Here is a 21,269-nt window from a genome sequence, read left to right on the forward strand (position 1 = left end):
TCGGGCACTGAAAAAGTTCGGTTACGTGGCGGCCCGAGCAGCCGCTCCGCCACCCTCCTTCTCCTGCGCAGAGTGGCCCTGCCTCTCCTCCGGGCCGAAACGAGCGGCTGCCGGCCTCCGGGCCGGGGGACGGGAAGGGGCCCCACGCGGGCCCCGGACCCCGACGCCGCCCCGACCTCCCACCTGCGCCCCGCGGGAAGCGGGCTCGGGCGGAACCTTCGTGGACCGCTCGGGCCGCCGTAGCCCCATCTCTCGCCCCTCCAGGCTGACTCTCCACTGTCACACTCACCGACGGCATCGGAATGTGCCACTTCGATCGGTCAGCGGCAGACACCGGCGAGGGCCCCGCACCAAGAAACGAAAACGGAAAAGGCTGAGCCCCCAGAAACAGCATGACAGGTAATACTTGAAGCCACGCAGGCTCCGCCATCTTCACAGCCGTGAAGCGCCTACCCCGGGGAGCGTTTCACCTCCTCCTTCCGGTATGTCCCGCCCACTTCCGGCTCGGCACGGTGGCGGGGCGGCGGTGGGAAGGGTGTGTGAGGAGGGAGGGTGTGGGGGGGGGGGGAATAGAAGAGAGGAGAAGGTGGGACCATCCGGGTCCTTAAAGCTTCCGGGAGCCTTGTTTGCTTTTCAACCCCGAAGCCCCGCCCCCCCCCCCCCCCCAATTCCGTGAGACGGACTGCGCAGGCGTCGTCGTGAGGCCATTCCGTCGGCTGGAGTGGGAAGGTCTTCGCGGGTGACTTCCGGTTTCTCCACCACCACCCCGCCCCCCCCCCACACACACACACACACACACGCACACGCTTCTTGCTCCTGGCACGGAGTCCGGAAGGAGTTTGGGAACCTGGCGGGAAGCCCGTGAGGCGTTCACCTGGCGGGAACCCCGTGAGGCGGCGCGGGCTAGCTTCATGTGTTCCCGCCCCTCGATAAGAGTCGGACGCCCGAGTCAGAGGTCTGCAGGATCCAGTTCCTTACAAGGCTTGCCTGACTGGCGCCCGGTAGTGAGGGCCACTGAGGTAGACGTGCAGTCAGGGCCTGTCAGTGAGCCGGGGGGAGGCCCGGGTCGGTCCCTTCTGTTTTCTCACCCTCTTGGTTTTTACTCCTCTGGGATTTATTGCCGCCTCCTCCGCTGCCAAGGTAGATTCGGTTCCGAGCAAAAGCACCGTCCGCCTCCCCAGCCACTCACCATCCGGGCGGGCGGGGGGGGGGGGGGGAACCTGCCACGTACATCGCCGTAGAAATGTTAGTTTGCACCTGAAGAACTGTCACGGGAGCGAGCGAGAGTCCAGGTCTGCCCCATCTGACAGCCCTGGAGCGGATGTCATTTCCCAGCAGGTTCGCGCTGGTGAAGTGCTCTACTCACGATTTCGAAGAGAGAGCTTCCTTGGCTTCTCACAAACATCTGTCGCGGGTGTGTGTGGCCTGAGAGCAGGGGACCCAGGAGTGACTGGGAAGCCATGGAGACAGCTGGGAAAGAGGGCGTCAGGTAAAGGCCAGTGCAGGTCCTGACCACAGAACACTTGGCAGTCCCTGAAAGCAAGCCTGCTGCTTGTTTGTTTTGGGGTGTTCTTTTTCTGCACTGCTTATTTCAGTCTTCTTGGCTGTTTGTGTGCTTGGTCTCTTCTTTTTTCTCTCTTAGTTCTGCTGACAGGTAGCTAATTTAAAAGCCTCTCATTAAATATCTACGGGATGGTTAAGTAACTTTGACCATGGAAAAGTTGCAATAAGAACTCTTTGACACATGAACTTGCTCATGTTACTCTCCAAGCTCAGGTATATGCACCTCTTCCTGTGTCGTTTTAGGACTCAATCTTCGAAGAGACTTCAAAGTTCTCTAAATTTTTTTTTTTTTTTTTTTTTTTGGTCCAGTCGTGGGGCCTGAACTCTGGGCCTGGGCTCTGTCCCTTAGCTCTTCAGCTCAAGGCTAGCACTCTACCACTTGAGCCACAGAGCCACTTCCGGCTTTTTTCTTTTTGCTTATGTGGTGCTGAGGAATGGAACCCAGGACCTCAGGCATGCAAGACAAGCACTCTACCACTGAACCACTTTCCCAGCCCCAAAGTTCTCTAAATTTTACACATTTGTTCACAAGAAATCAGTGACAAAAACCAGTGAAGTTTATTACTTTCACGGTAACAATCTTTTTAGTATGACTACGTGTACTTATCTGTCTGGATTTTTTTGTTTGTTTGTTCTTTGCTGGTCTTGGGGCTTGAACTTTGGGCCTGTGTGCTGTCCTTGAGCTTTTGTGTCAAGACTAGCACCTTACAACTGAAGCCACAACTCCTTTTGACTTTTTTTTTTTAATGGGTTGTGGGGCTTGATCTCTGAGTCTGAGCTCTATCCTGAGCTCTTCACCTCAAGCGCACTCTACCATTTGAGCCATAGCACCACTTCCAGTTTTCTGGTGGTTTATTGGAGATAAGAGTCTCAAGGAGTTTCCAGCCCTAGCTGGCTCTGAACCGTGATCCTCAGATGTCAGCCTCCTGAGTAGCTAGAATTACAGGTGTGAGCTGGCGCCCAGCTAATTTTTGGCTTTTTGAGATTAATTGGAAATAAGAGTCTCAAAGACCTTCCTGCCCAGACTGGCTTTGAACTGCGATTTCAGCGTTCTGAGTATCTAGAATAACAGATATGAGCCGTTGAAACCCTGTTTTCATACTTTGAAATTTGGTAAACTCAAAAGCATAGAATGCTGGCTGCAGAAGTTTTGTCATTATATCTATCAGCAAGATTTTTTTATTTTTATTTTTAACCTGAGGTTGAATTCCAGGCCTGGGCACTGTCCCTAAGCTGCCTTCCTCCCCCCTCTAAAAGCTAGCACTCTACCACACCAGCTACATTGCTTCTTCTGGATATTTCTGTGATTTAACTGGAGATAAAAAGTCTCACAGACTTTCCTGCCCTGGCCTTGAACTGTGATCCTCAGATCTCAGCCTCATGAGTATCTAGGATTACAGGCATGAGCCACTGCCTGGCTACAAGATTTTTTTTATAGTTATTTTAGTTAGATTGAGCCTAGTTTAAATACACTAACTCATATACTCAAGTAGCAATGAATGTCTTGTTTGTGTTTTACTCCAGAAACAATTCTGCAAACTCTCAAGCCAGGGGCCGGTGGCTCACACGGCTGTAATCATAGCTTCTCAGGAGGCTAAGATCTAAGGATCATGGTTCAAAGTCAGCCCGGGCAAGAAAGTTCATGAGATTCTTTTTTTTTTTTGGGTCCGGTCGTGGGGCCTGAACCTGGGCCTGGACGCTGTCCCTCAGCTCTTCAGCTCAAGGCTAGCGCTTTACCATTAGAGCCACAGCACCACTTAGAGCCACAGCACCACTTCCGGCTTTTTTCTTTTTGCTTATGTGGTGCTGAGGAATCGAACCCAGGGCCTCATGCATGCAAGGCAAGCACTCTACCACTGAGCCACCTTCCCAGCCCCAAGTTCATGAGATTCTGATCGCCAGTAAAACCATGAGAAAACTGTAAGTGGTGTGGTGGCTCAAGTGGTAGAGCGCTTGTCTTGAGCTGAAGAGCTGAGGGACAGCGCCCAGGCCCAGAGTTCAAGCTCCATGACCGACATAAATAAATAAATAAATAAAAGAACATTTGCTCTGGTGTGTCAAAATCATCTCAGAAATCAAAATCTCCTTCTACGTTTGCTTCTATTATTATTTTAGCACCTTGACTGTCTCTCTCAGAATTGGCTTGAATTGTGCTAAGCTTTTTTTTTGGGGGGGGGGGCGGGGAGAGTTGCGGGGGAGAGCTGTACTGAAATTTGAAGGCCGAGCCTCATGCTTGCTAGAATAGCACTGTACCTCTTAAAGACTTTCTCCTAGTGGCTTGCTAGTTAGGTTATTGCAGAAAATTTGAGCTTCATGTCTTTTTTATTTGTTTTGTCTCTTTGAGACAATCTCATTCTATAATTCAGGCTGACCTAAAACCTCTTATATAGTCCAAGCTGGCCTTGAATTCAAGATCCTCTTATATCAGCTTCCAGAGTGCTGGGTTTATTGATGTGTACCATCATGCCTGGCTTCATGTATTTTCACCCAGTAAGAATATATTTTGAAAGTATTTTGTTGATAAAATAGGCAAATAAGTTGTTTGGTTTGGGTTTGTTTAGGTTTTATGTGTTGCTCTTTTGGATTTTACCATAGTCATTCTTTTAAAAGCACCCTCCTACTGAGTGCTGGTGGCTCATACTTGTAATCCTAGGTACTCAGGAGACAGAGATCTAAGGATCGAGGTTCGAAGCCAGCCTAGGCAGGAAAGTTCATGAGACTCTTATGTCCTATATTAAATGCTCCTAAACTAGCAGAATACTAGCCTTGAGAAAAAAAAAAAAAGAGCTCAGATACAACACCCAGCCCAAAAACAAAATACCCTTCTTTATAAGTGGCAGTGTTTTTTACCATTGCTTTTGTGCAGCCCCAGAACTTGATACTTCACTGTTTAGCTTACCTAAGGATATTCCTTGTTTTGTTTTGTTTTTTGGGTCCGGTCGTGGAGTCTGAACTCTGGGCTTCGGCACTGTCCCTCAGCTCTTCAGCTCAAGGCTAGCGCTCTACCACTTGAGCCACAGCGCCACTTCTGGCTTTTTTCTTTTTGCTTATGTGGTGCTGAGGAATCGAACCGAGAGCCTCAGGCATGCAAGGCAAGCACTCTACCACTGAGCCAACTTCCCAGCCCCGTATTCCTTGTTTTATTATCATATGAAATTGTGTTATGTCAATCACATTACAAAGTTTATTTTACATATTATATATATAATTACATATTACATGTTATTATATTATAGGAGTACAAATGGGTTTACAAACTCTGAAAAATTTGTGTCTTAAATATCTCTATTTAGTGTTGAAGATGAAGCTGTTGATAAAACCATTTTCAAAGACTGTAGCAACATTACTTTCTACAGGTAAGGAAAGTAAATATATTAGCTAGGTCAAAACATTTCTGACAGTACTTCAAAATTAGTGATATTAGGGCTGGGAATGTGGCTTGGAAGTAGAGTGCCTGCCTAGCATGCATGAGGTGGTGCTGTGGCTCAAGTGGTAGAGTGCTAGCCTTGAGCAAAAGAAGCTTAGATACAGTGCCCAGGCCCTGAGTTTAAGCCCCAGGACTGGCAAAAAATAAAAACTTTTTAAAAAATTAGTGCTATTAGCTGGGCACCAGTGGCTCACACTGTAATCTCAGCTACTCAGGAGGTTGAGATTTGAGGATCTTGGTCCCAGGTCAGCCTAGGCAGGAAAGTTCTTGAGACTCTTATCTCTAATTAATCACCAGAAGTGGAGCTGTGGCTCAAAGTGATAGAGCCCTAGCCTGGAGCTTGAAAAAGCTCAGGGACAATGCTCAGGCCCTGAATTCAAGCCTCACAACTGACCAAAATAATAATAATAATAATAATAGCATTAATTAAACTAATCAAAAAATTAAATTTAGTTAATTAAAATGCTATTAATTTTTTGAGAACTGATAAGTTTTATAAGCAAAGGTCAGTTTAAAAATTTAATAAGAATTCCTCTTAAGAGGCAAATAGCCAGAAGATTTATGGTCCCTGGCCATTCCAGGCAAAAAAATTACTGGGACCCTACCTACCCCCTCACACAACAAATAAATTAGAAATGTTGGCACTCTTGTGTAAGATATAGGTAGGAGGATCACTCTGAAGCCAGCCCAGATAAAATGATAATTCTCTATCTGAAAGATAAGTAAAATAAAAAAGGATTATGGGCATGGGTGCATGCATAGGAAGTAAAGTGCCCTGAGTTCAATCACAATATTGCAGAAATTTTTTAAAAACCATCAGGCAGGAGACTTTCACCCATAATTTTATATGTTAATTTAAATTTTTAAACAGGCATTTTAAATTGTAAAATTGTTTAATAAGTTTTTTTGACATGTTAACTGAAATCAGACTTCCTTCCATATAATTCCTTGGGAATTACAGTATTTTATTCCTGTATTACCACTTTTATGAGATTACCTAAGCTTCCAAAAAGAGGTCTTTAAAATCTTGTTTTTTTCCCTCAGTTGTGTTGCTTGAACTCAGGGTCTGAGTGCGGTCCCTGAGTTTTTATGCTCAAGACTAGCGATCTACCACTTTGAGCCACAGTGTTGCTTCTAGTTTTCTGGTGGTTAACTGAAGATAAAGAGTTTCACGGACAGCCTGAGCTGGCTTTGAACCTCAGTCCTCAGATCTCAGCCTCCTGACTACTTAGGATTACAGGTGTGAGTCACTAGCACCCAGCAAGATCTCATGGAGCTTGAACTCTGGGCCTGGGTGCTGTCCCTCAGTTCTTCAGCTCAAAGGCTCTACCACTAGAGCCACAGTGCCCACTTCTGGCTTTTTCTGTTTATGTAGTGCTAAGGAATCGAACCCAGGGCCTCATGCATGCAAGGCAAGCACTCACCCACTGAGCCACCTTTTCCAGCCCCAAGATCTTTATTTTTAAAATATCTCCCTTTATATGTATGGTTTTGAACTAAAAATCATCAAAAATGCTTCATGTATTTTAATTTTCTAATTCACTCTTTGTTCTAGAGAAAGATAAATCATATCTTTTTAAAACATATTTATTCATATGACTCCCAATTACTTGTTTATTTTGTGGTTCTGAGAATTGAACCCAGGGTCCTGTACATGCCAGGCAAGTACTCTACAAGTAAGTTCCATTCTCACCCCCAAGCATGCCATTTTAACTTAGAACACTATGCCTAGTCACCTTATTAAACCACTAGCTTATGTTAGAGTTCCACTAAAATCTACTGAGGTATATTAAATAGCCCATTTCATGAAAAGAGGGAGAAATTGAGCTCATAAAAGTCATTGTTGAAAATTGCTCACCTTCTCAGTAAAAGAGACAAAGGTGCCCTCCTTGAGCAATGTTATGTTGAAAACTTTGTTTTATGTTCTGTTTTTGGTAGTACTAGGATTTCAACTCAGGGCTTCATATTTGCTAGGCAAGTGCTTTATCACTTGTACTTTGCCCCCAGCCCTAAAATTAGAATTCTCATTGGCACTAATTTTATTAGCACTCATATGATGTACATTATAAGAGATCTAATGCTGCCTCTGCCTAAATTCATTGAATTTTCACTGATTTCTGCATGATGACATAGTCTGTTGCTGACAGTCACAAGTAGTCTTCACAACATTTATATGCTCTGTACTTATAGGCGTCAGAAACAGCAACTCTCCAAGAATAACACCTACCGGGCATTATTAGACTCAGTTACAACAGGCAAAGACAGCACTAAGTTCCAAATCATCAATGAAGTAACTAAGGTGAGATAGATGCCAATTCTATACAAAATAATTTGGTTTTGTATTTATTTGTGTTGAATGACGTATATTTCCATTATAGCCAATTAAAATGATCTAGGCCTCAAAGTTCTTAACCTTGTTAAAGAAGGAGTATCTTTTTTTTTTTGTCAGTCATGGGGTTTGAACTCTGGGCCTGGGTGCTGTCCCTCAGCTCTTCAGCTCAAGGCAAGCACTCTACTTCTTGAGCCACAGCGCCACTTCTGGCTTTCTCGTGGTTCATTGGAGATGAGTCTCACAGACTTTCCTGCCTGGGCTGGCTTTGAACTAGGATCCTCAGATCTCAGCCTCCTGAGTAGCTAGGATTACAGGCGTGAGCCACCAGCACCCTGCTGAGTATCTTTTTTTTATATGTATACTGATTTTTTTCTAGATGTTTCATAAACATTATTCCTTTTTAAGTATTCTTCACAATATACCTAAAAAGCTCATTTTTCCACTGCTCCTGGATTGAGGCATCTGAACACAGAAAACTGGGCAATGTTCTTGTAATGTGGTTCAGCTCAAAGGAGTTTGCTAGGACAATGAAATAAGGCCCACCGTATAGTTCCATTATTGCAGTAATGCCTCAGCATTTGGCAATCTATCCTGGGGATTCTATCTAGCCTCCAGTCATAGGGGTTGTTAACCAGAAATAACACTTTGCCAATCTAAAGAACTGGCCTTATCTGGAGCTTAGGAATGGTGGGGCAAATTAAACCAAGGACCTCCTCACCTCCAGGCTGATAGTAGAGTCTGAAGAAAGGATGAAATCCATGTAAACAAGAGCCTCCAGCTTTGGAGAATATTTTAAAGGAAAATGTCAGGCCCTCTACAATCCAACTATTTCAACTTGCTTCAGTCATTTTCATCATCCTAATAAAGTTGTTTTTTGTTTACTATGGAGAAAAAGATGCTTAAATGGGGGGGGAGGGGGGAAGCTGGGAAGGGAGGTGAAGGGTAAACAAAGGAGGAGGCTGCAATGCTTGGTAAGAAATGTATGCATTATCCTGCCCATGTAATTGTAACCCCTCTGTACAGTATGTTCTCAAATAAAATAAAATAAAATTAATTAAAAAAAAAAGATGCTTAAAAGGTACATTGTATTGTCCCAAATTATTAGATAAGGAAAATGGTCTTGAAAGTCACTTTCCCAAAGTCACACAGCCAGATTAATTCCCTGTACTTGTCAGACTCCACCGAATACTTATGTACTTTCCAGCACTATTACACAGCATAGAGTTGGTTGTACAACCTGAGCAACGTTCAGATTCTGTGAAGGTCCAAACCTCAAAATTCAGACAGAGAGGGATCAAGTAAAGTGACTATTTGGCAGAAAACCTAAGTCACAAATATTCTATATCCTAGGCTATTTCTCCAGTAGATCACCACAGATACTATGAACTGAGAAGATTTGAGGGGTATATCTGAAGTACTTTTTCTCCTGTCAAGTCATATACTGCTTTAGGCTGTACTACAAATAAGGACCAGTCAGAGGAAATGCTATGGATCATTCCAGGAAGTGTAACAGTGCACATCGTACTGGAAGCTTTAGCTTGACATTCACTTCCTGATCCTTTCTGTCTTTTAAAGTCATCCTAAGCTTCTAGGGCCTCTAGGACCCATATGAATTAACTGGTAATCCTTTTTAAAATGTTTTTATTATTTATAAAGATGAAGTTCAGAGAGGTTACAGTTATAGACATCAGGAAAAGAGTACATTTCTTTTTTTGTTTTTTTTTTTTTTTTGGTTTTTTTTGGTCAGTTGTAGGGCTTGAACTCTGGGCTTGGGCGCTGTCCCTCAGTGCTTCAGATCAAGGTTAGCGCTCTACCACTTGAGCCACAGCACCACTTCTGGCTTTTTTCTTTTTGCTTATGTGGTGCTGAGGAATCGAACCCAGAGCCTCATGCACGCAAGGCAAGCACTCTACCACTGAGCCACCTTCCCAGCCCTGAGTACATTTCTTTTTGGACAATGTCATTCCTTCACTCTCTTCCAGTAATTGATAAATTTTTTTTTTTTTTTTTTTGGTTCAGTCCTGGGGCTTGAACTCTGGGCCTGGGCGCTGTCCCTCAGCTCTTCAGCTCAAGGCTAGCGCTCTACCACTTGAGCCACAGCACCACTTCTGGCTTTTTCTGCTTATGTGGTACTGAGGAATGGAACCCAGGGCCTCAGGCATGCAAGGCAAGCGCTCTACTACTGAGCCACATTCCCAGCCCCAGTAATTGAATTCTTAAAACAAGCATATATCTGAGCAAATACATGTTAATTTGGGGAGTGTGTTCTTTTTGTTATTTCCCTTGTTCTCCAATTTGCTTGGCCTATATGAATTTAAACAGACATTTTTCTAATTATTTTAATTTGGCCCTTACAACAGGTCATCTTTGGAGTAACCTATTGAAGCTAATCTCATATATCTGTTCCCAGATTCCTCTCCTGGCTGAAGTTTATGGTATAGAGAGAAACATTTTCAGGCTTAAAATCAATGAAGAGACTCCACTGAAACCGAGATATGAAGTTCCTGATGTCCTTACCAGCAAGCTAAACACTGTAAGGTAAGACAAGGAGCAAGGTATATTAGGTACACCCTCAAGTTAGTTGTTTTTTAATCATACCTTGAGTAGACACCTCCTATTTTGTGTGTGTGTGTGTGTTCACAACTATAATCATTTGCAGAGTTGATATTCAGTTATTTGGAGAAAGTTTACAGTTTTCTCTTTTATTTTTGTTTTTTCTCTCTCTCTTTTGTCTTTTTTTTCTTTTTTTTTTTTGTTGGTCATGGGGCCTGAACTCTGGGCCTGGGTGCTGTCCCTCAGCTCTTCAGCTCAAGGCTCTATCACCTGAGCCACAGTGCCACTTGCGACTTTTTCTGCTTATGTGGTGCTGAGGAATTGAACCCAGGGCCTCACTCAAGCAAGCACTCTACCACTGAGCCACCTTCCCAGCCCCTATTTTTGTTTTCTTCATTCACTATTTGACTCATCAGCAGAGAGGCAAAACTTTGGCTCTACTCTCTTTCTTTGCAACAAGAACAGCTATTAGCCAAACTTTGGAAGCAAGTAGAAGGAAAGCTACTTAATTTACTCACTCAGATTAGCTGCAGAGCTCAAGAGACCTGTTTACACTAGTGAAGCTCCCTTGCTTACAGTAACTTATATAGTTAGACTAATTCAGTTTTAATTAAGGATATTCTCAGAAGTCTAGCATGCAATTTTGCTTAGCCGGAGATAAATTATTAATCAGTGCCTCAGTGGAAAAAAAAACCTTTAGGGACTAAAGCAGTGTGTGTGTGTGTGTGTGTGTGTGTGTGTGTGTGTGTGTGTGTGTGTGTGAAACCTTTAGGGACTAAAGCAGTGTGTGTGTGTGTGTGTGTGTGTGTGTGTGTGTCCTAGGGCTTGATCTCAGGGCCTGGGTACTGCTCCTGAACTTTTTTCTTGGGACCGGTCGTGGGGCCTCAACTCTGGGCCTGGGCGCTGTCCCTCAGCTCTTCAGCTCAAGGCTAGCGCTCTACCACTTGAGCCACAGCGCCACTTCCAGCTTTTTTTTTTCTGCTTATGTGGTGCTGAGGAATCGAACCCAGGGCCTCAGGCATGCAAGGCAAGCACTCTACCACTGAGCCACCTTCCCAGCCCCTGCTCCTGAACTTTTTTTGCTCAAGGCTAGTCTTGATCACGGAAAAAAGGAAGATACCTAGATATTTGAGTGTTTAAGTGCTAGCTATGAACTTATCTAATTCCTAAGGTTCTTAGCCATCTGTAGCCAACTGTCTACCTGTCATACTGGAGACTGATAGGAGTAATATGATACTGATAGGAGTAAGATGATAAACATAAATAAAAATTGACCTGGTTCCATCTCCCTGTGGACCCAATCTGTTATTAGTTTTTTTTCTCTATCGTGGGCTTGAACTCTGAGCCTTAATGCTGTCCCTCAGCTCTTCAGCTCAGGGCTAGCACTCTACCACTTGAGCCACAGCGCCACTTCAAGTTTTCTGGGTTTTTTTTATTGGAGATAAGAGTCTCAGGAGCTGGGAATGTAGCTTAGTGGTAGAATGCTTGCCTAGTGTGCATGAAGCCCTAAGTTGTATTCCTGAGTACCACATAAACAGAAAAAGCCACAAGTGGTGTGAAAATTTTAAAAAAAGTCTCATGGGAACTTTTCTGCCTGGCCTGGCTTCAAACCCTGATCTTAGATCTCAGCCCTGAGTAGCTAGGATTATAGGTGTGATCAGCTGGTACCCAGTGGTAACATTGTTATCCAGAGTTATAAAGTATATGTTAATTATGTTCATTCCTGGTTCTATGTCATCAAAGCCATGCTTTCAATTATGGCTCTCTACTAGGCTAAGTTATGTTTTTTCACATAAAGACCAATTTGCAAATGAATTGCACTGAATTAGAAATCACATCAAAGTCTGTTAAACTGTAGCAACTTATTTTTCTTTTCTGATTCCTTTTCTAGGTTGATCTCATGCTCTGGGGATACAGGCAGCCTGATATTGGAAGGTGGAGAAAGAGATCTGAAGTGTCAGATCATAGCAAATCCATTCAAGATAGAGTTGCTATCTGAGAAAGAAGTTGTGATCAGCATAAATTCCCTAGGCCAGTTATATTTTGAGCACCTACAGATTCCTCACAAACAAAGGTATTTTGCATGATGCATTAACAAACTGAAAATACCATTTGTCTGAAATCATAACAAATCATTTTAGAAAATGGTTTTCCTGTAGCCAGATGTGGTGGTAGTGTCTACTTGTAAAGCAACATTCAGTAGACATACACAGGGTTTATCAATTTGAGGCTAGCCTAGGCCACCTGGGCAACATAGTGGGACCCTGCCTCAAAAATATAAAAACATAAAATTGGTTTTCTGAGTTGGGTATAATACACACTTATAATGCCAACACTTGAAGAGTCAGAGGCAAGCAGATTGTGAGTTCCAAGTCAACCTGGGCTTCATGGTGAGGTCTTGTCTTACCAGTTTCATAAAGTGGTTACTGCTAGGGCTGAAAATGTGGCTTAGTGGTAGAGTGCTTGCCTATCATGCATGAAGTCCTCCTGGGTTCAATTCCTCAGTACCACATTAACAGAAAAAGCTGAAAATGGTACTGTGGCTCAAGTGGTAGAAAGGTACATAGAGCCTTCAAATAAGTTATTTTGATTGCTTATGTTCAATGGTATATTCATAGTTGTTTAGTAGTATTCTTTTTCTTTTCCAGTATTGGGACTTGAGCTTTGGGCTCTGCTTTCTTTTTATTTATTTATTTATTTATTGCCAGTCCTGGGGCTTGAACTCAGGGTCTGTGAACTGTCTCTGAGCTAAGCTTCTTTTGCTAAAGACTAGTGCTCAACCACTTAAACCACAGTGCCACTTGCGGCTTTTTTTTTTTTTTTTGACTAGTTTATTGGAGATAAAAGTCTTGCAGACTTTTTCTGTCCTGGCTGGCTTCAAACTGTGATCCTCAGATTTCAGCCTCTTGAGTAGCTGGGATTACAGGAGTGACCACTGGCACCTAGCTGGGCTCTCCTTTTTTGTTTTAATTTTTATTTTTTATTTTTGTCAGTCATGGGGCTTGAACTCTGGGCCTGGGCGCTGTCCCTCAGCTCTTCAGCTCAAGGCTAGTGCTCTACCCCTTGAGCCACAGCGCCACTTCTGTTTCTTTCTGCTTATGTGGTGCTGAGGAATCAAACCCAAGGGCATCATGGCATGCAAGGCAGGCATTCTACCACTGAGCCACCTTCCCAGCCCCTCTTGCTCATTTTTATGTGCATGCTACATTTTACTTGGAAGATAAAAATTATTGTGAAATGAATATGAATAAGTAATTCATATGAACAGTTCACAATGGAAGAAATAGAAGTGCTATTAAATATATGAAAAGGTAGTCTGTATCATTAATGACCATAGAAATGTAAATTGAACTTAGGTGGGGGGGGGCAGTGAGAGGGAGGGAGGATATGGGAGGGCAGGGATGGTAAGGAGAAACAAAGGAGGAGGCAACAATGCTTGATAAGAAATGTACTCATTACCTTGCTCCTGTAATTGTAACCCCTCCATATGGTATTTTCACAATTAAAAAAAAACTAAAAAAAAAAAAGAAATACAAATTGAAATGTATTATCATTTGTAACATTTTAGAATAGCAAAGACTGAACAGAATTGATAAAGTCCAGTGTTGTTAAGAATGTGGAGGGAAGCCGGGCGCTGGTGGCTCACGGCTGTAATCCTAACTACTCAGGAGGCTGAGATCTGAGGATCACGGTTCAAAGCCAGCCCGGGCAGGAAAGACTGTGAGACTCCGATCTCCAATAAACCACCAGAAAACCGGAAGTGGCACTGTAGCTCAAGTGGTAGAGCGCTCTCCTTGAGCTGAAGAGCTGAGGGACAGTGCCCAGGCCCAGAGTTCAAGCCCCATGACCGACCAAAAAAAAAAAAAAGAATGTGGAGGGAGCTGGGCACTGTGACTCATACCCAGCTACTTGGGAGGCTGAGAACAGGAGGAACATGAACAGTTCCAGGCTAGCTCAGGCAGAAAAGTGTGCAAGATCACAGCTCAGAGGAAGAAGCTGGGCATGATGGTACATATCTGTAATCTGCCAAAACTAGGCAGATCACAGTCCTGGCACAGAACTGGAGGTGGGGAAACTGACAAGACCCTATCTCAAAATAACCTGTACAAGGGCTGGGGAGGTGGCTCAGGGGTAGAGTGCTTGCCTTGCATGCCTGAGGCCCTGGGTTCGATTCCTCAGCACCACATAAGAAAAAAGCCGGAAGTAGCATTGTGGCTCAAGTGGTAGAGTGCTAGCCTTGAGCTGAAGAGCTGAGGGACAGTGCCCAGTCCAGAGTTCAGGCCCCATGACCGGACCGAAAAAAACAAACAAAAAAACAAATCAAAATAACCTGTACAAAAAATGGCTGAAGGTGTGGCTCAATGGTAGAGTGCCTGCCTAACAAACATGAGGCCCTAAGTTCAAACCAGAGTACTGTTAAAACAAACAAACAAACAAAAAAAGAGTGTGAGAAGATAAGTACTCATTCAAGTGTAAACAGAAAGATAAATTTCATAATCTTTCTGGAAGACTAGATTGTGCTGCTAATATGTACTAGAGTAACAATGAGTAGAGGGCTGGGAAGGTGGTTCAGTGGTAGAATGCTTGCCTTGCATGCATGAGCCCTTGGGTTTGATTCCTCAGCACCATATAAGCAGAAACAGCCGGAAGTGGCACTATGGCACTAGCCTTGAGTTGAAGAGCTGAGGGACAGTGCCTAGGCCCAGAGTTCAGGCCCCAGAACCAGCCCCCCCCCAAAAAAAAAATGAGTAAGGAAAATTTTGTTTTATATTATATAACTTTGCTTTGCTAAAATATTACAAACATATGTTACATTGGTCTGTGTGTTTTTTAATTTGTGTTTTGAGACAATTTAGTCTTGTTCTGTAGCCCAGACTGACCCTCAAAATCTTTATCCTTTTGTATACTCCTACTGAGTGCTGAGACTACAGGTATACATCATCACACCTGATTCATTACATTTATAATTTAAAAAATTGATAAAGGTTCTTTTAAAGGTTTAATAAGGAAATCCAGATACATCCATATCAGTATAAGAAACTGTTCGTTTAGTGTTCATCATTAGTGTTTAATTCTATCAACTTACTTATTTTTATAATGATTTTATATTTACTAAATTAAAGGATATGATTTATGAACTCTTAAAAGCAGAAATGAGAATATCTGTTATTCAGAAGAATCCTGTCTAGCCCATCAACTCATACAACTTTACTTATGTTCCAACAGAGCTACCACTGAAAGACAGGAGCAGGTACCCGCTGACACCTCTCAGGTAATCTAGGTTGAGCAAATGACCTCTGTCATCTTCACCACACATAGCATGAAATGGATTTTTCATGGAATACCTATCTTTTTTGCTCACTTTACCAAATTGTTGGCTCTTTCACTCATTTGTTCATTCATAAATAAATCCCAGACCTATCCTCATGGAAACAGAATCTCCTAGAAAAGACTGACACTGACTAAATATTCAGAAGCCTGAGAAATTTGCTATAAGAGAATATAAGACCCTCCCCCATGGTATAAACCCTGTTGTCACTGTATTTGATATTGGTATACTTCGTGGAGGGGAAGGGAAAAAAAACAAATTGTTTAAATAGGGATACAGGTGGACCCATTGCAACAATGAGACGTACAAGATGTTATGTTGAAAAACGAACTTTACAACTTGGGGGGGGGGGTGCAGGGAAGGGATGGGAAGGGGAAACAAAGAAGGAGGCAACAATGCTTGATAAAAAATGTACTCATTACCTTGCCCATGTAATTGTAACCCCTCTGTACGGTATTTTGACAATAAATAAATTAAAAAAAGAGAGAGAATACAAGGACCTGACTAAGACAGGGGATTGGAAAGCTCTTCTGAAGGAAATAATATTAGTGTAATATATTAGTATAATTAACCGGTCAAAACAAGGGATTAGAACTACTCAGGAGGTTAGGACCTAGAGGAATGCTGTTCAAAGCCAGCCCAGTCAGAAAAGATAAGACTCAATCTCTAGCAAAGCCAGGCTGGAAGTGTGGCTTGAGTCATAGAGTGCCATCTGTGACTGAGTGAGTTCAAACTCGTATCAGCACAAAAAGAGAGAGAGAAAAAGAAACAGAAAGGGAGCAAGAGGGGAGAACTTTATATAAATACACTGGATATTTCTATTTCTTTTAGCTGAAGAAAAGAATAACAATGGAAGTGAGTGACCTAGCTAGGGATTCAGACAATAACATTCTTTAGAGAAAATCATAATTATTTTATTTAACAAGTATTTGTTGAGGACCTCCTGTATGCCAGGAACTATTCAAGGGGTTGGTGCTTCATCATTGAGCAAATCCAAGTTCCCCCATTATCTGCAGCATGACTTCTAATGCTAACCTTTTTGAGTTCATTTTGTTTTTGTTTTTGTTTTTGTCAGTAGTGGGGCTTGAGTACCTCTGGTCTTGGGCACTGTCCCAGCACTCTTCAGCTCAAGGCAAGCACTCTATCACTTATGCCATAGTGCCACCTCCGGTTTTCTAGTGCTTTATTGGAGGTAAGAGTCTCACAGGGGCTGGGTGCTGGTGGCTCACACCTGTAATCCTAGCTACTCAGGAGGTTAAGATCTGAGGATTGCGGTTCAAAGCCAGCCTGGGCAGGAAAGTCTATGAAACTCTTATCCAATAAACCACCAGAAAAAAACCGGAAAGTGACACTGTAGCTCAAGTAGTAGAGCGCTAGCCTTGAGCCAAAGAGCTGAGGGACAGTGCTCAAGCCCAGAGTTCAAGCCCTATGACTGACCAAAAACAAAACAAAACAAAAAAACCTAAATAAGATTTGCTACTGTACTTTTGTTGCAATTTATAAACTCATTTTACTCTTCTTTTTGTTTTGACAGGAAAGTCAAGAGGATCTAGGCTTATGGGAAGAGAAATTTGGAAATTTTGTAGATGTCAAAGCTAATGGTAAATGTCAGAGCCAATAATGATATGGTATTACAACAAATTATTGCAAAATTGCAAAATCTATCTAAAAGTCTCTTGGAGATTTGCATTTTAGCTCAATGGTAGAGTACCTACTTTATATGAGACCCTGGGTTTCATTCCTAGCTCTAATAGGATAGCTAGATGGATGGATGGATGGATGGATAGATAGATAGATAGATAGATAGATAGATAGATAGATAGATAGATAGATAGATAGATAGATAGATAGATCGATGGATAGATATTCCTAGCTCTAATTGGATAGACAGACAGACAGACAAAGAAAAATCACCTGAGCTTTGGCAGCCTAAAACAAATGACTTCAGTTAAGTGAACAGAAGTCTCAGATTTGGGTTTCTTGTCCTTGCAGTGAAGCGACTCTGTCTTTAGGGAGCAGTGTCAAGAGCACAGGCCACATGGAACTTATATTCTCACAGAAGGGCTGAGGTCATTACCCTGCTTCACTGTCCAGTAGAGGAGACAGAAATTCTGCATTTTTAAATTATTTATTTATTTATTTTTGTCGGTTGTGGTGCTTGAACTCTAGGCCTGGGCACTGTCCCTCAGCTCTTCAGCTCAAGGCTAGTGTTCTGCCACTTGAGCTATAGCACCACTTCCAGTTTTCTGAGTGGTTTATTGGAGATAAGAGTCTTGGAAAGTTTGTGAGACTCTTATCTCCAATAAACTGCAACCGGAAGTGGTGCTGTGGCTCAACCAGTAGAGCACTCACCTTGAGCTGAAGAGCACTAGGACAGCGTCCAAGCCCAGAGTTCAAGCCCCATGACTGACCAAAAAAAAAAAAAAAGTGTCTCGACCTTTCCTGCCCGGGCTGTCTTTGAACCGTGATCCTCAGATCTTAGCCTCCTGAGTAGCTAGGATTACAGGCGTGAGCCACCAGTGCCCAGCTTGCATTTGTTTTTATGAGAATTAAGTGATAAAGAACCAAGTTCTAAGCCGGACGCTGGTGGCTCACGCCTGTAATCCTAGCTACTCAGGAGGCTGAGATCTGAGGATCTCGGTTCAAAGCCAGCCTGGGCAAGAAAGACTGTGAGACTCCTATCTCCAATAAACCACCAGAAAACCGGAAGTGGTGCTGTAGCTCAAGTGGTAGAGCACACGCCTTGAGCTGAAGAGCTGAGGGACAGCGCCCAGGCCCAGAGTTCAAGCCCCACGACCGACAAAAAAAAAAAAAGAACCAAGTTCTAGACTTCATCAGTTGTGAAGTCCTCAGCCTTTTGTCATTCATATGGGTGTCACTTGTCCATCTGACATTTTTCACTATATTTAATGATGGATTTGCAGACTGGGGATGGAGTTTATCTCATTCAGATATGTGGTGCTCGGTGATTAGAAAAACATTTTTTCTTTCTTCTTCCATGCCTTTGGCATAATAAAGCTTCCCTGACTCCTTGAGGAAGCCCTGTTCTAGCAACATTTAGTACTATCTATAGATAGTAAAGTGATTTGTATGAAAGTGGACAAAAGAACTGTAGTACAAGTTGGCTGTCGGTAGTTCAGGCCTGTAATCCTAGCTATTCAGAAGGCTGAGATAAGAGGATCACAGTTCAAAGCCAGTCCAGGAACAAAGGTCCATGAGACTCTTATCTCCAATAAACTACTCAGAAAAAGGTAGAAGTGGTACTGGGCTTGAAGAGCACTGAGGCTCAGGGACAGTGCCCAAGCCCTGAGTTCAAGCCTCAGGACAAAACAACAATACTATAGCACGTAGCAAAGGCTATGTAACTAATAAGTCACTAAAGATTTGCATTATACATACATTTCTATATCCCAGCAATATCTGAACATAGTACCTTACAGAATCAGTTTACAGTATTTGCTAATTGACTGGAGTAAGCTCAAGGCTTTCTACTCCTTTTTGGTCTGGTCGTCTAGCTATAATTTAATGAACTGAATTTCCTTAATTGATTGTCTTACTAAGAAGCAAAACTCAGTCACTGTCCTGGTCTCTACAGGTCCTACCTCCATTGGTTTGGATTTCTCCTTGCATGGATTTGAACATCTTTATGGAATTCCGCAACATGCAGAATCACACCGACTTAAAAATACTAAGTAAGGGCTGGGAAGGTGGCTCAGTGGCAGAGCGCTTGCCTTGCATGCCTGAGGCCCTGGGTTCGATTCCTCAGCACTACATAAGCAAAAAGAAAAAAAGCTGGAAGTGGCGCTGTGGCTCAGGTGGTAGAGCGCTAGCCTTGAGCTGAAGTGCTGAGGGATAGTGCCCAGGCCCAGAGTTCAGGCCCCACGACCGGACCCAAAAAAAACAAAACAAAAATACTAAGTGGGCTGGAGGGATGGCTCAAGTGATAGAATGACTGCCTAACAAGCACAAAGTCCTAAGTTCAAATAATACTAGGTAAATAAAAATTACTGTTACTTTTGATTTGTCAGTCATGAGGACCTGGGCGCTGTCCCTGAGTTCTTTTTGCTCAAGGTAGTGCTCTACCACTTTGAGCCACAGTACACTTTCAGTTTTCTTGTGGTTAATTGGAAATAAAAGTCTCACAGACTTTCTTGCCTAGGTTGGCTTTGAACTGCGATTCTCAGATCTCATCCTCCTGAATAGGTAGGATTACAGGTGTGAGCCACCAGCTCCTGGCTTGTTTGCGGAGTTTTAAGAACCTTCCTTGAAGGAGCATAACTTTTTTGTGTAAAAAAAAAAACATGAAAACTATAAAACTGAATTTGGAAATGTAGAAAAAGGAAGAATACAGAACTATGTGGGTAAAGCAGGGAGAGATCTTTATCCGTGGATTTCACTTTCACCTCTCGGGGGCCTTTTTGTGGATTCTCAAGAGAATACACCAAAAAAATGAATGACCTGGTTTACCCTAAGCAGACAATGGAAAAGCATGATATCTCCTGTTCCTTTGCTATTCCCCCAGGGAGATCATTTCAGACTAACAATCCTGACATTTAGATGGCCAGAAGCATCAGACTAAGGGTAATCAATACTGAAGAGAAGCAGGGGCTGATCCAGGTTGACAGGTTCAAGTGCTGTTTATCTGGCAGGTGAGCATATTGACAGGTTCACCAGAAACTGGCACTCATACTAATCCTAGCTCTGTCTCCACCCCAGTTTCTGATCTTGCTCAGCTCTGTGGGGCATTTTTCTTTTGCTTTAGCTGCAGAGAAGGACTCACAGAATCAACCCTGGAGGCTTAGCCTGCACCTGCCATTTGGCCGATTCACAGACCATAGTCCTTCCATTATAAGAGACACCGAGGAAAGGCATCTAAGGTGCCAAAGCAATTCAAACTATGATCATTTGCACAGATTGGGCCAGTAAAGATTTAGGGAAGTGCTAAGAGCTGAGTTTTGGAAGATATTTGAACCCTAATTGTTTACAGGGGAGATTGGAGCTGTTTTATTTATTTATTAATAGTACAAATGTGATGGTGATTGATCCTAATTCTATTTGTGTTTCAGGGATGGAGATGCTTATCGTCTTTATAATCTGGACATCTATGGATATCAGATACACAGCAAAACAGGAATTTATGGCTCAGTGCCATATCTGCTGGCACATAAACTGGGCAGGACTATAGGTATTTTCTGGCTGAATGCTTCTGAAACACTAGTGGAGATCAACACAGAGCCTGCAGTAGAGGTGAGCCATGGATCATGGCTGCATGTCATACTTACAGAAGAAATAAAATCATTGCATTATAGTCATGGCTCTTTTTTTTTTTTTTTTGTAGTGGCATTTCTCTGCCACTAGAGTTTTATACTGGATTCAGTGACAATCAGTATCGTCTACTAAAGGAACAAACTTACGTATGATCAGGTGCTGTGGGGCAAATTTTCTCAAATTTTTCATTCCATTCCTTTTTCAGTACACATTTACCCAGATGGGCCCAGCTGCTGCTAAACAAAAGGTCAGACCTCGAACAGACGTGCGCTGGATGTCAGAAAGTGGAATCATTGATGTTTTCCTTTTGACAGGACCTACACCTTTTGATGTCTTCAAGCAGTACTCATATCTTACAGGTACTTGCATGTAGAAGTGTCACTTCCTAGTTCCATTATGTTTTCTCTGCCTCATGCATCGTCATGGTAAATTAACATTTATGGCACATACGTAGATATTTAGAGAGCTTACCTCTAAGCACAGTAGGTAGCAAACATTTCTCCTTCCATCCTCATCACTCAGCTAAACATTACACTGGGTCTAGAACTCTGTTCCCTAATCCCTGATACTTGCTATCTGCCTCCCTTGTATATTATCTGCCCTTAACCCAAATGACTAATACCCCAACCTAAATATTCTACCACCTTTAGCAATAAAGCATTTTATTTTTAAAATCCAGCAGTCTTCACTAATATTAGAAATAAGACAAATCTACCTACTTTCACCACTGCTATTCAACATTGTGTCAGAAGTTTTTTAACCAGGGGCTGGGAAGGTGGCTCAGTGGTAGAGCGCTT

At 42.8% G+C, this 21,269-nt stretch overlaps 2 protein-coding genes across 6 annotated transcripts in view; one reads left to right on the plus strand and one right to left on the minus strand.

Moving 5' to 3' along the window:
* Tmem87a (transmembrane protein 87A) overlaps window positions 1-485 on the minus strand; it is a 35,545-nt gene extending 35,060 nt beyond the window's left edge. For all 4 annotated transcript variants that reach the window (XM_042687909.1, XM_042687908.1, XM_042687910.1 and 1 more), the window contains exon 1: window positions 290-485. In XM_042687909.1, the coding sequence (XP_042543843.1) occupies window positions 290-430 (141 nt within the window). In that variant the 5' untranslated portion in view covers window positions 431-485. The remainder of the gene's footprint in view (window positions 1-289) is intronic.
* A 353-nt stretch (window positions 486-838) lies between these two features.
* Window positions 839-21,269, plus strand: part of Ganc (glucosidase alpha, neutral C) — a 43,468-nt gene continuing 23,037 nt past the window's right edge. The window contains exons 1-11 of one of the 2 annotated variants that reach the window (XM_042687898.1): window positions 839-955; window positions 1,336-1,489; window positions 4,857-4,919; window positions 7,181-7,289; window positions 9,733-9,860; window positions 11,767-11,949; window positions 15,102-15,147; window positions 16,739-16,805; window positions 18,800-18,896; window positions 20,271-20,451; window positions 20,678-20,831. In XM_042687898.1, coding sequence (XP_042543832.1) covers window positions 1,461-1,489; window positions 4,857-4,919; window positions 7,181-7,289; window positions 9,733-9,860; window positions 11,767-11,949; window positions 15,102-15,147; window positions 16,739-16,805; window positions 18,800-18,896; window positions 20,271-20,451; window positions 20,678-20,831 — 1,057 coding nt within the window. In that variant the 5' untranslated portion in view covers window positions 839-955; window positions 1,336-1,460. Of the gene's footprint in view, window positions 956-1,335; window positions 1,490-1,630; window positions 1,777-4,856; window positions 4,920-7,180; window positions 7,290-9,732; window positions 9,861-11,766; window positions 11,950-15,101; window positions 15,148-16,738; window positions 16,806-18,799; window positions 18,897-20,270; window positions 20,452-20,677; window positions 20,832-21,269 lie in introns of those variants that run through there. The other variant, XM_042687897.1, reaches the window with a different exon arrangement.

The sequence above is a fragment of the Dipodomys spectabilis genome, unplaced genomic scaffold (assembly GCF_019054845.1).
Source record: "Dipodomys spectabilis isolate Male_0828 unplaced genomic scaffold, ASM1905484v1 ptg000108l, whole genome shotgun sequence".
NCBI lineage: Eukaryota > Metazoa > Chordata > Mammalia > Rodentia > Heteromyidae > Dipodomys > Dipodomys spectabilis.